Genomic DNA, 12191 nt, shown 5'->3' on the forward strand with positions numbered 1-12191 from the left:
TCTTTTCTTGACCAATGTGATCATTACAATGAATTGGACTCATGTCCTTTTTGAATTCTGAGTTTTTACGGAAAATAACGTTATGATAGGGCATGTAAATACATTAATTTGACAAATGAAATATTTTGTAAACATAGTTTTAATTTGAGGATGATGCAAGTGCGTGCTGTTTAAGAGTTTAGCTTCAAATACTATTACCTAGTTTGAACTGAAAACAGTTATTTAGTAACTTAGTTATAATTATAACATAAAGTTCGGAAATGATATTAACAGTGCCTTCAAGAAAGAAGTATTTAGGTGCTTAGAACATAAACTCTTGAAAAGAAAGAAGGAAAAGCAAAGGCAAAAATAGATGACATAACTCGTTACTTTTGTAGACATTCAGGCCATGTAGCTTGAAGTTGCACAGTCAAATTAGGTGATCTGCTCAAAGGGAAAGAGATGGAGATAATTTAAAAGAAAAGACAAGATGACAGACAACAGTGATGCTTGTTTGACTTGATAAGCACAGTTGTCTTGGTGAGCAAGATTCTATCTCTATTTGGGCAAGAGCTATCTTATGGAGCATTGTCAAGAGGTCTAGGTGCATTCAGTTATTAGACTTTACCCGAGGACCTATGGTTGTTGATATCCTGGCTAGATCCAGCTTTGTGGAGTGTCAAAGCTTGTATAAGTTTCAATTTTCATATGCAAGTGCAGGATGATGACCAAAGATTTGAAGCTGAAGAGTTTTGGACTAAATCCATATGTTAGGTATGTACATTTTGTATTAGATCATTGTATATGTTGGTGTAAATAAATATTCATTTTGGATATTACACTTTACTTAAGTTAACTTAGGATAATGCATCTCTTCGTAGTTTGGATTTGAGACACTTAGGGAAGTGTGCACATAGGGATAGAGCTTGTAGGAGAAATTCCACCTTTTGTGGTCTTATTTTGCTGTTACACTCCACATTCGGTGGGTCATCCACCTCTTGTGGAATATTATATTATTTCTCCTACCTACCCCTAGTATTTCTTACCTACCCTTGTTTCTCATTGAGCCACATGTCATAATTGTGTGCTCGTACATCCATATGGCCTTGCCTATATAAGCAGGCCTATATTCATTGTATTGGTTAATCCAGTTGATCATTTTTGCATATTGATGAGAATACAGTTTGTTCTTATCATTCTATTGTCTCTCCTTTTATGCTTTTCATTGTGCCCTTGATCTTGGCAAAATCCTACATGGTATCAGAGCCTAAAGGGCTTCATTGATTAGTTTTTTGGAGACATTTTGGAGGCTTCAATTTTCGGATTTGGGGATCTTCATTTTTTGGGGGCGTCGTACAATGATTTGGACATCACTGTTGAATCCAGGAGGCCGTTTCCATGAATTTCGACTATAAAGTCGACCTATTTTGGTGAGAAATTTTTTTTCCCCATTTTGGCTATTATTGTACGGATTTCGAAATTTTTTTTAATTATTTTCCAAAAAAAAAAAAAAATTTCGGAAAAAAAAAAGTGATAAAAAAAAATATTTTCGTTGTTTTTTGGGGGTCCGCAGACCCCCCGTACTTTGCAGTACCCTGCGGCCGTACCTTCTGTCGGAGCCGCCACCGCCGTCGTATACCTCCTGCGTCGCCCAGCCTCTGCGCCACCCAGCTCTCGTGCCGCCGGGACCCGCGCCACCCAGCTCCCGCGCCGTCGGGACCCCGCCGGCCGCCGCCCACACCTTTCGGCGACGCTTCCCTCTCGCCGGCAGTTTTTAAACCGGCGACCCATGTCCGCCACTGGCTCGTGGACATATAATCTCTGCCACGTCAGATCCGTACGCCACGTCAGCCTCCCATGGTACGTCCGCCACATCAGTTGCACAGTCAGCATGTCCGTACGGTACGGATGCCACGCAGGGGGGAGATGACATTTTTGTGACAGCTAGATGGGCATCAAATTTAAGCCTGTCATTTGCTGACATCAGCGCCACATCAGCAGACTTTTGAAATTTTTTGACCCCCTCTCCATTGAGCTTTTCAGTTTTGCAGTCCAACTTTGAAAGGCCATATCTTGCTCATTTTTGCTCCTTTTTTGGTGCAATTTTTTTTGAAATGGGCTAAAATTTTGTGATCTTCGTAGTGGTGTGGTTATTTTCTGATTTTGGTGCACAGGTTTTTTGGAATTTTCGGATTCTCTCAGTTGTACTTGTCCAATCCTCAATTTTGCAACTTCAAAGGCCTCATTTGAGCTCATACGACCTCCTTTTCAGGTGTCGTTTTTTTTGAAAATGCATGTTTTTTCATCTACTTTCATAATCTATGATCAGATTTCAGAGATTTTGAGTGGAAATTGTACTTTCAGATATTGGTCTTATTTGGCCTATTAGGTACTTGTAAAGTGCTTGGATCTTAGTTTAGATCTCTTGCATTATTAGTTTGAGTCTCTTTTGGCCTTATTGAGGCAGCTGTAAAATTGTAATCAGAAGTCCACTTTGCCATTTTTTGCAAGTGGCCCATTGTATACGCACTAAATATAAAGTGCCAAATCATCACTTTTGGGGGGGTTCTTTGATTGAGTGAATTTGGGGGGGTGTCTTGTGTGATTGTGCTTCTCTTTGTGCTCTTTCATTTTTGTTGCAATGAGTCCTCATAAATTTCCACCTTTACCTCCACATAATTATGCATCATGGAAAATTAAGTATGGAGTAAATTAATGGAAAAGGGTCTCACGCATTACATATATGGAACAATAACAGCACCACCTAATCCTAAGGCTGATCCTAATGCTCAGTTAGAATGGCTCACTAAGAATTGCATGGCTCTTGGAACTTTGCGCAAGTATGTATCAGATGATCTCATCTTTCACATTGAGAAGTGTACAACAATCAAAGAGGCTTGGGATATGTTTCAGAAATTATATGGTCAAGTTGATGAAATCAGAGGTTATAAGATTGACAATGAGCTCACCAACTTGGATCCCAAGAGTTTTGATACAATCCAAGATTATGTCACCAAAGCAAATGAGCTAAGAGCAAAGCTTAAGGATTGTGGAATTGACAAAAAGGATGCTCAGTTGATATTCAACTTGTTGGACAAGCTTGCACTAGAATATGTAGCATTTGTGTCTAGCTTCCAAACTCATTGTTTGACAGTGGGGAGTTCCTATGTTATGCCTTCATTTGATGCTTTCACAGAAATGTTAATATTGGAACAATCTAAGTTGTTGAACATGGGGCTTCTCAAGTCTTCAAAGTCCAAGGCTTTGGTGGCAAATCAAGGGAATCACGGAAGTCAAGGCACAGATTCCAACAAGAAGAAGAAGCACTCTAAGTCTAAGCCACACCAGGAAAAAGGACAATCATCCTCTCCATCACAAGGCGATTTTTCATCCTCTTCCAAGAAGGGGACACCACCTAAGAAGGATAAACCAACTTGTGCATATTGCAAGAAGTATGGTCATGATGAGCATCGATGCCACGCAAAGCAAGTTGATGAGTTAACTAATCTTCTTAAGAAAAACAACATCAACTTGTCATCCACCTACACAAAGAAGGATTCATCTCCTTCCTCATCCTCACAGTCTAAGGGAAAAGGGCAAGCATTTGTGGCTACAACAAGTTCTTCACAGCAATGGATACTCGACTCAGGTGCCTCATATCACATGGGTTCTACAAAGGAGTAGTTTTCTTCATTGGAGCCATCTAAGGTACCTCACATTTACATAGGTGATGATACACAAGTAGAGGTTGAAGGGAAAGGTTCAGTTGACATGGATGATGGAACATTTGAGAATGTTCTCTATGTTCCTAACTTGTCTACTAACCTTCTTTCTATCTACCAAATCACTCACTATGGGAATGGGAAAAAGGTTGAGTTTACACCAGATTCAGTTGTGGTAAAGGAACTTGATGATTATGCCTTGGTAGCAGTGGGACAAGTCAATGACAAGTCAAGGCTTTATTCATTCTCCCACTTTGTGCCAAGTTCACCTTCTAGGGCCTTGCTTACTCATTCAAATTCAGAAAGTAAGCTATGGCATGAGCGGGTCGGTCACCTCAACTACCGCTATCTTTAGCAGCTCAGCACTAAAGACATGGTCACAGGTCTACCTCGAATCAGTTTTTCAGAGGGTGTATGTTCAGGTTGTTCCATGGGCAAGCATCCCGAAGAGAAGTTTGATAAGGGGAAAGCTTGGACAGCTTTGGAAGTTCTTCAACTTGTTCATAGTGATGTAGCAGGTCCATTTCCAGCACCTTCATTTAGCAAGGCCTGCTATGTCCTCACCTTCATTGATGACTACTCCCGCTTCACTTGGGTCTACTTTCTCATTCATAAGAGTGAAGTATTTGACAGATTTCAAGACTTCAAGACTCGTGTGGAGAAGCAATCAGGGAAAGTGGTCAAGATTCTTCGCACAGATAATGGAAGAGAATATGTGAACAAAAGACTTGAGGATTTTTGTACATTTGAGGGGATTGATCTTCAGCATTCTGTCGCATACACTCCACAGCAGAACGGGGTTGCAGAACGCAAGAATAGAACTGTCAAAGAAATGGCTAGCTGTATGATACATGCACGTTCTCTTGATCCCGCCTTTTGGGCAGAGGCTATTAGTTGTGCCACACACATCCAGAATTGGGTTCCTCACAAAGCTTTGCAAGGTATTACTCCTTTTGAAGCTTGGGCTGGTAGGAAACTGATTGTGAGACATTTTAGAGTCTTTGGGTGTCCAGCATGGGCTCGCATACCTCCGCAGAAACGCAAGGCATTGGAACCTCAGAGTCGGCCTTGCATATTTGTTGGATATCCTGAGGGTGTTAAGGCATATAGATTGATGGATCCTGAGACACATGAGGTGTTCATTGAGAGGAGTGTTCACTTTGAGGAAAGCTCTCCTAGCTTAGCCTCTCTACCTCCTCCACCTTCCTCCATTGTGGATAGTGATGTTAGTGATTTAGATGATGAGACTCCTACAACTCCGACTCGCAGGGTTACACCTCCGCAGGGTCCACTTGCAGTTGAGGAGCCTCGTTCTCCACCTCCACCTAGACCTCGTTGGGCTCGATAGACACTTGAGTCCGCAGGTTCTCTTGTTGGGGATCCTTCAGATACACGGAGAACTCGATCACAATATCAGGATCTACCACATGCATTCATTGCTACTGCTTCCAATCCACAAACATTTAGGGAAGCATCAGGGGTTCCTGAGTGGGACCAAGCTATGGAGGAAGAGTATAGTTCCTTGATGAGGAACAACACTTGGGATTTAGTCCATCTCCCTAAGGGGAGAAAGATGGTTCGATGTAAGTGGATCTATCAGACCAAGTTTGCAGCGGATGGTAGTGTGGATAAGTATAAGGCTCGACTTGTTGCGAAAGGTTTCTCTCAGGTTGCAGGTGTTGACTATACTGAGACCTTTGCACCCGTAGCCAAGATGAACTCCATTCGTTTGACACTTGCTATTGCTGCAGCTCATGGCTGGGCTGTACATCAGATGGATGTGAAGAGTGCTTTTCTTCATGGTGATCTTGATGAGGAGATTTATATGGAGCAGCCACAGGGTTTCATCCAGGATACTTCCTTGGTTTGCCGACTAAGGAAATCTCTCTATGGCCTTAAGTAGGCCCCCAGGGCTTGGTATGCCAAGATGGATTCCTTTCTTCTCTTTGCAGGGTTCACCAGGTGTCATTCGGATCCGAATGTCTACATTTTGCGACAGGATGACTCTCACTTGATACTTGTGCTCTATGTTGATGACTTGATCATTACAGGGAGTATCGCATCCATCATTAGCAGGGTCAAATTTGCTTTGCATGACAGATTTGCTATGACTGACTTGGGTCTTTTGCACTACTTTCTCGGGATAGAGATTTCACAGTCACCTTCCGGGATTACACTATCACAGCCCAAGTATGCTCTTGATCTACTTGCACGCTTTCATATGGCTGATTGTAAGCCTGCCCCGACTCCCTTTCTTTCAAGAGTCAAGCTTGAGGCTCAGTGTTCTTCTCCACCAGTTGATGCCACTTTGTATCGTCAGCTTGTGGGTAGTCTCATCTACTTGACTCATACACGCCCTGATATTTCATTTGCAGTTGGCATGGTTTCTCGCTTCATGCAGGAACCACATGAGCTTCATTGGAAAGCCGCCAAACGCATCCTTCATTACATCCAGGGTACACATCACTATGGGATTCACTATGCAGCAGGCACAGGACTTCGCTTGGTTGGTTACACAGACTCTGATTGGGCTGGCGATCTTGATGATCGTAAGTCTACTTCCGGTTACAATTTTCACCTTGGTTCGGGCCCCATTTGTTGGTAGAGCAAGAAGCAACATGCTATTGCTCTCTCTTCGACTAAGGCTGAGTATCGAGGCACTGTTAACGTAGCGACTGAGACCATTTGGCTCCAGCAGATTCTCACAAAGTTTGGATTCACCACTCCACGGCCGACAGTTCTACATTGGGACAATCAGAGTGCTATTGCAATCTTGAAGAACCCGGTCCAGCACTAGCGGACCAAACACATCGAGATTCATATGCACTATATCCGAGAGCTCATTCAGGAGCAGGTCATTGATTTGCAGTATTGTCCTACAACAGAGCAGGTTGCTGACATATTCACCAAACCTTTCACCAAGAGTAAGTTCCAGCAGTTGCGAGCTCTCTTGGGGGTGCGGGATGTGTCATTAGGGGGGGTCAGCTGACTTCTCCTTCCTCTCTTATGGGGGGGACTTTTTCCTCTTTGAGGTTTTGTCCTTCTTCTTTGAGAGTCTTTTGTACATTCATCTCTCTTTTGGGGGGGAGTTTTTTCCCACTGGGTTTTCTCCCTTTCTCCGTTTGTGAGAGGTTGCATTGCATAGTCTTGCTTGCATTTGCATTTTGTACATGGGTACCTATCATGGCCTAGTAGCCGGGACCCATCTTGCATTGTTGACTTGAGTCTTCATTCCCCTAAGTTGCACTTAAGGGGGGGTGTTGGTGTAAATAAATATTCATTTTTGATATTACACTTTACTTAAGTTAACTTAGGATAATGCATCTCTTCGTAGTTTGGATTTGAGACACTTAGGGAAGTGTGCACATAGGGATAGAGCTTGTAGGAGAAATTCCACCTTTTGTGGTCTTATTTTGCTGTTACACTCCACATTCGGTGGGTCATCCACCTCTTGTGGAATATTATATTATTTCTCCTACCTACCCCTAGTATTTCTTACCTACCCTTGTTTCTCATTGAGCCACATGTCATAATTGTGTGCTCGTACATCCATATGGCCTTGCCTATATAAGCAGGCCTATATTCATTGTATTGGTTAATCCAGTTGATCATTTTTGCATATTGATGAGAATACAGTTTGTTCTTATCATTCTATTGTCTCTCCTTTTATGCTTTTCATTGTGCCCTTGATCTTGGCAAAATCCTACAGTATAGAGATAACACTCAAACCTCTAATATGTACTTGGATTTGATGCTGATACACGCAATAATTTGTAAAGACGCAGAAAAACAGTGATGCACAAAAAAATGAATACATATCAAATTGATAATATACTCCCAAATTCTCAATTGTACTCAATTTTTGCTTGTCAAATGAAAGATGATGTGCTTTTGCAATGTTCTTTTAATAATGAAAAATACACCATTTATTATTCATAAATTGTAAACCTTGATTCAGTTGCTTATTTTACCTCAATAATTATTTTTGTACAGTAGTTCAAGAAGCCAATTCCACCAGGCTCCCAGCTATGTATTTTACACATAGTTATTCATTGGAGAACTTTTAAAACTCGTTTTTAGCCCTGCTGTAGGAAAATATACATTGAATCTGCCTTGAATGGTTATTGCTAATAATGCCAAGAGTTTCTCAATGTCACTTTGGGGACTTAAGTAGGAAGATTTTTTGAAATCATTTATAAGTTTAACAATATTTTATTATTTTAGGAAAATGGTAGTTGAACGTCCTTAAAAATCTTGATAATGTTTGGAAGGTGGGTTTATTTGTCTCTAGTACTTAGTGAACTTGAATTTTCCCAATTTCAATGAATTAATCCTCCTTTATGAGTTTTTCAATCTGGCAGGTTAGTTTAATTGATCATTGATCATTACTCAAAACCAAGGTTACCCCAAGTTTCCGGGATGGTGGGATGCATTTGCAGGACATGGATTTTTCAAGCTAATATTGGGGATGGCTATAAAAACAGGGAAAATTTAAATATATAGGAAAATTTAAACTATCCATATGAAAACATGGATAAAGTATGCACATATACATTATAGAACCTTAACATATAAGAACTAGCAGAATTCTTATGTCAATATTGTGTTAAAGTGTGAGTCAAAGTCAAATTGCTTATTGAATTCATTGTCAAAATTCATTGCCAATATGCAGGATTTATAGGGATGTCCCCTAGATGTTTCCTGTCCCTGGGACATCCCGGAGATGGGGACGCCTGAAAAAAACCGGCTGGTAACTCTGCTCAAAACCCTTCTAGACTCTGTTTTTAGTTTGTAGTACTAATGATAACCAATGATAATAAAGAATAACCTGGATGCCAAATTTTCTGAATTGACTAAACTGAAGCGTCTGGCATGTTTTTAGATTGTAGTACCTTTTCTTATGTCTGGATTTAGGTGAAATGAAAACTGTAGATTCTGGTAAGTTCTTGAAAGCATGATATGCTAAATTCAAAAATGTTTTTAGTAAAAACTATCTGGTTTATAAATGTTTTTGGTGTGAATGCTGTTGTGTAATGATAGCTAGCTGATTGATTTATTGGTTTCTGGCATTTGCAGAACAAGGATATTAAACGACTATTTTTTTCAGCTTTTTATCATGTGGATGATTCTCATTTTGTATACAACATGGAGTCCTTGTTGAGGGAGGGAGTTCAATTGGAAATGAAGGGAAGCACTGATTTTGCTTCTGCAGTTGTTGTGCTACTTGGTATGTCACATGGGATAGAGGTAATCCTTGCAAAGATTCTTGCAACATTCTTTCATTACCCACATTACTATTTCTCTGACTGTTCATTCGAATTTTCACCTGTGTTGTTTTCTTTAAAGATTCTCAATTCAAACCCCCTCAAGAAAGAATTAGGTATACGAAAGAGCTTGCTTGGTGATGTTAGTGGTATCATTGCAGGATATCTCTACCTCTGGTTACAGAGATTCTTCTCTTGTAGCAATCCTTTCCGTCCAATCCTGAGGAAATTTACTTGGGTTGTGTGTTTGCCCCTCAGACTAGTGCAAGGTTATTTAAATTGGTGGTAGAAGAGGATCACATTCAATTGGAATTGGAAGAGCTGAAAATGCCAACGCAGTTTGGTGCTGCTCAGCTTGTATTTTTGACATCAATATACATTTAGATTTCGTAATATGTGGTACAAAATGAGGAAATATTGATTTCTGTCCTTCAGCTCCATTGTCACAAACTGAAACCAGAATCAGCTCTCGTGACTTGCCTTAAAGAGGAATTACACAGATGGTGACTTGAGCATTTCAATAGATGATAACTAATGAATATTTTTCTCGATTGTGATCTTTTTTATGTTGTAATCAGCAATAAATATGTATCTTACTATCTAGTGATATCCTTTTCTTTTCGAATTAAGATCAAATACTTCTGAAGCAAATTTGCACTGACATAATGTACAGTGGTTTGACTTTTGACGATACTTGATTCAAGCCATCTAAATCATTAGATTTTTCTCTGATGATTATTGTGGCTTGATGGAACCAGTTGGCTGTGATTATGCTATTGTTTTACCCCAGTAGCAGGGTTCATATCCTTAAGGGGTTGTGCATGCCCTTATGGCACTATTGAGGAACATAATCCAATGCTTCCCTTTTTTAGGTATTCCTAAGGTTCATTTGGTTGGGGATGCTCAAGTTATTAAAAACTATTCTAATGGCAGAAACAATATGATCTTATCCAACTTACACCAAGGAAATAATTCATTGCAAGCAAGCCAAATTAAGAGGGAGAAACAATTTTGACAGCTTGAGATGAGAAAACAGAAGGAATGTTGAACACCTTTTGGACATATCATGGACCTAGCATATGATAAGATCACCATCTAATAGTTTAAGTTGCACTGATTCTTTTGTTGTTTTCATTGGAAGCATCCCTGTTGAGATGTAAGTTCTCCCATCCAGATAAAATTAAATGGAGTGTTCTAGAATAGCCAAGAGAGAAGGATGAAGTGGAAATATATTAAATATTTGTTAGTGAGTTTTGGTAATGTAAAAAAATCGGCCTAGATTCTAGAATCATCTCTAAGATCACTATATAATGAGGCATCATGTAATGGTTTAAGTATCAGATGTTTAACTGATCGAAATGTTTGTATCGTCAAGCGATCATGATTAAAAGATGAATGCTGTAGTATTCAAGAGCTATGGGTTTGTACAGTTTTGATCAAGTTTAATTGAAGAGTATTTGTTGTAGCATTTTATGTTTGTGCTTTTTTATATTATGTGTTGTTGATCCATGTCCATTCACCACACAAAAGTGGTATCAGAGCAGGAAGACCTAAGGTTATCAGAGCAGTTTGATGGTGTTTCTATAAAGCCAGATTGCAGCTTCTGAAAGGGTGAATAAATGTGTCTAAAGAGATTGTGGGTTTGAAGCAAAAGAATGAAAATAGTGTTGGAAAAGTGCCTCGAATTCACTTGACCCTTTGTTCGTGCTGATCGGCATAGCCTATACCGATGGAGCCACATTGCTTGTTCATTGGGGATTGGAGTAGCGCGATGGAGGTCTGTCCGATAGCAGGACTTATGCCGATGAAGTCGCCTATCGGCAATCGGGAGAACATGCTGAGTGCTATGCCGATGACTCGATGGAGTCGCCTATCGGCGATCAGGAGATCAGGAGAACCTGCTGGGTGCTATGCCGATGACCCGATGGAGTCGCCTTCGGCAATCGAGGTATCATCAGAGATCGGGAGAACTTGTTGGGTGCTATGCCGATGACCCGATGGAGTTGCCTTCGGCAATCAGGGTATCATCGAAGATTGGGAGAACCTGTTGGGTGCTACGCCGATGGACTAATGGATCCGTCTTCTTTGGTCATCGGAGATCGGGGTAACTTGGAAGTGGTATCGCCGATGGTTGATGCTTTGGCGATGAAGTCATTTTTCGGTGTCATCCGAGATCGGAGTAGCTTTTGCCGATGGAGCCGCCTTGTTCAGTCGATGAGTGTCTGCATGGGTCAAAGGTCAAAAGGGATTCTTGCGGACAGTTAGGATATTCGTGTTTAGGTATATGAATACCAACTGACGCATCATCAGGACAAATGTGGGATAATGGACAGTCGATGGTTAGACTTCCTGGCGGTTGGAGGGACTAACTGTTGGTTTTCTGAATGACAAACCGTTAGACTCCATAACGGTTATGCTTAACCGATACGTTGTAATCGATGGGTAATATATGGGTTGCTAGAGATGTAACAGAGGGGATGAGAGGATATTGTGGAAGCCTGAGTGTTCTGCATTTGTGATGACTGTGATCCGAACATAGATTCTGAGAGCAAATGCCTGTGAAGAGGATCTGTAACTTTATTGTAACCTTCTGTTAACTGTGAATAAAGTGATCTCTCTTTGGTGGTGGGGTTTTTACCTGTAAGGGTTTTCCCACATAAATCTAGTGTTAACTCTTTGTTGTGTTTTTTGTGCGATTAGTTTTTTCATTAGTCTGTGTATATCTTAATGTTTTGCAAAAGATTTAAAGACATACATGTCTGATTCCCCTTAGAATTGGCATTAGGAGAGCGTCTTCCGCATTGTGCTTTCCTTACAAATAGTGGTATCAGTGTGTTGTTTAAAGTTGCTGCTACACGAAAGGAGATCACAACTGTTAAATGGGCGATAACAAAAGGGAAAAAGAGCATTTTTCTTGAGAGGCTGTAGCTGTTTGAAAGGAAAGATCGCAGATATGTGTCCACACCCATAAAAATAGACAGTCATGCTCATGTTAAGTCATTGCCAATAATAAGAAAATCGTTGGTGCAGGAGCACCTCCAATTTTCAATTTCAGGTCAAAGATGCCGAAACTTTCATAGGACATTAAGACAAATCAGAAGAATAACATGTGCGATCAAAGTCATATTGTGGTTTTCAAACAGTGCCATGTCTTGTTATATTTGTAAGGTCTTCAAAGGCTCATTTTGTGTTTTCAATGTCCTTCAAGAGACTAGAAACTTAATTG

The 12191-nt window shown here is 40.5% G+C and overlaps 1 protein-coding gene across 8 annotated transcripts in view; it reads left to right on the forward strand.

The window, feature by feature from the left end:
* Positions 1–9840, forward strand: part of LOC131056813 (uncharacterized) — a 50639-nt gene extending 40799 nt beyond the window's left edge. For 3 of the 8 annotated variants that reach the window (XR_009108804.1, XR_009108798.1, XR_009108802.1), the window contains 2 exons: positions 8778–8948; positions 9127–9840. Coding sequence is in view for 1 of the 8 variants with exons in the window: in XM_057991086.1 (XP_057847069.1) it covers positions 8778–8948; positions 9048–9254 (378 nt within the window). In the remaining 7 variants the exon portion in view is untranslated. Of the gene's footprint in view, positions 1–8373; positions 8452–8583; positions 8640–8777; positions 8949–9047 lie in introns of all 8 variants that reach the window. The other 5 variants (XR_009108801.1, XR_009108799.1, XR_009108803.1 and 2 more) reach the window with 5 other exon arrangements.
* Positions 9841–12191: the final 2351 nt, after the last annotated feature.

This window comes from Cryptomeria japonica, chromosome 4, assembly GCF_030272615.1.
Source record: "Cryptomeria japonica chromosome 4, Sugi_1.0, whole genome shotgun sequence".
In the NCBI taxonomy this organism is placed as follows: domain Eukaryota; kingdom Viridiplantae; phylum Streptophyta; class Pinopsida; order Cupressales; family Cupressaceae; genus Cryptomeria; species Cryptomeria japonica.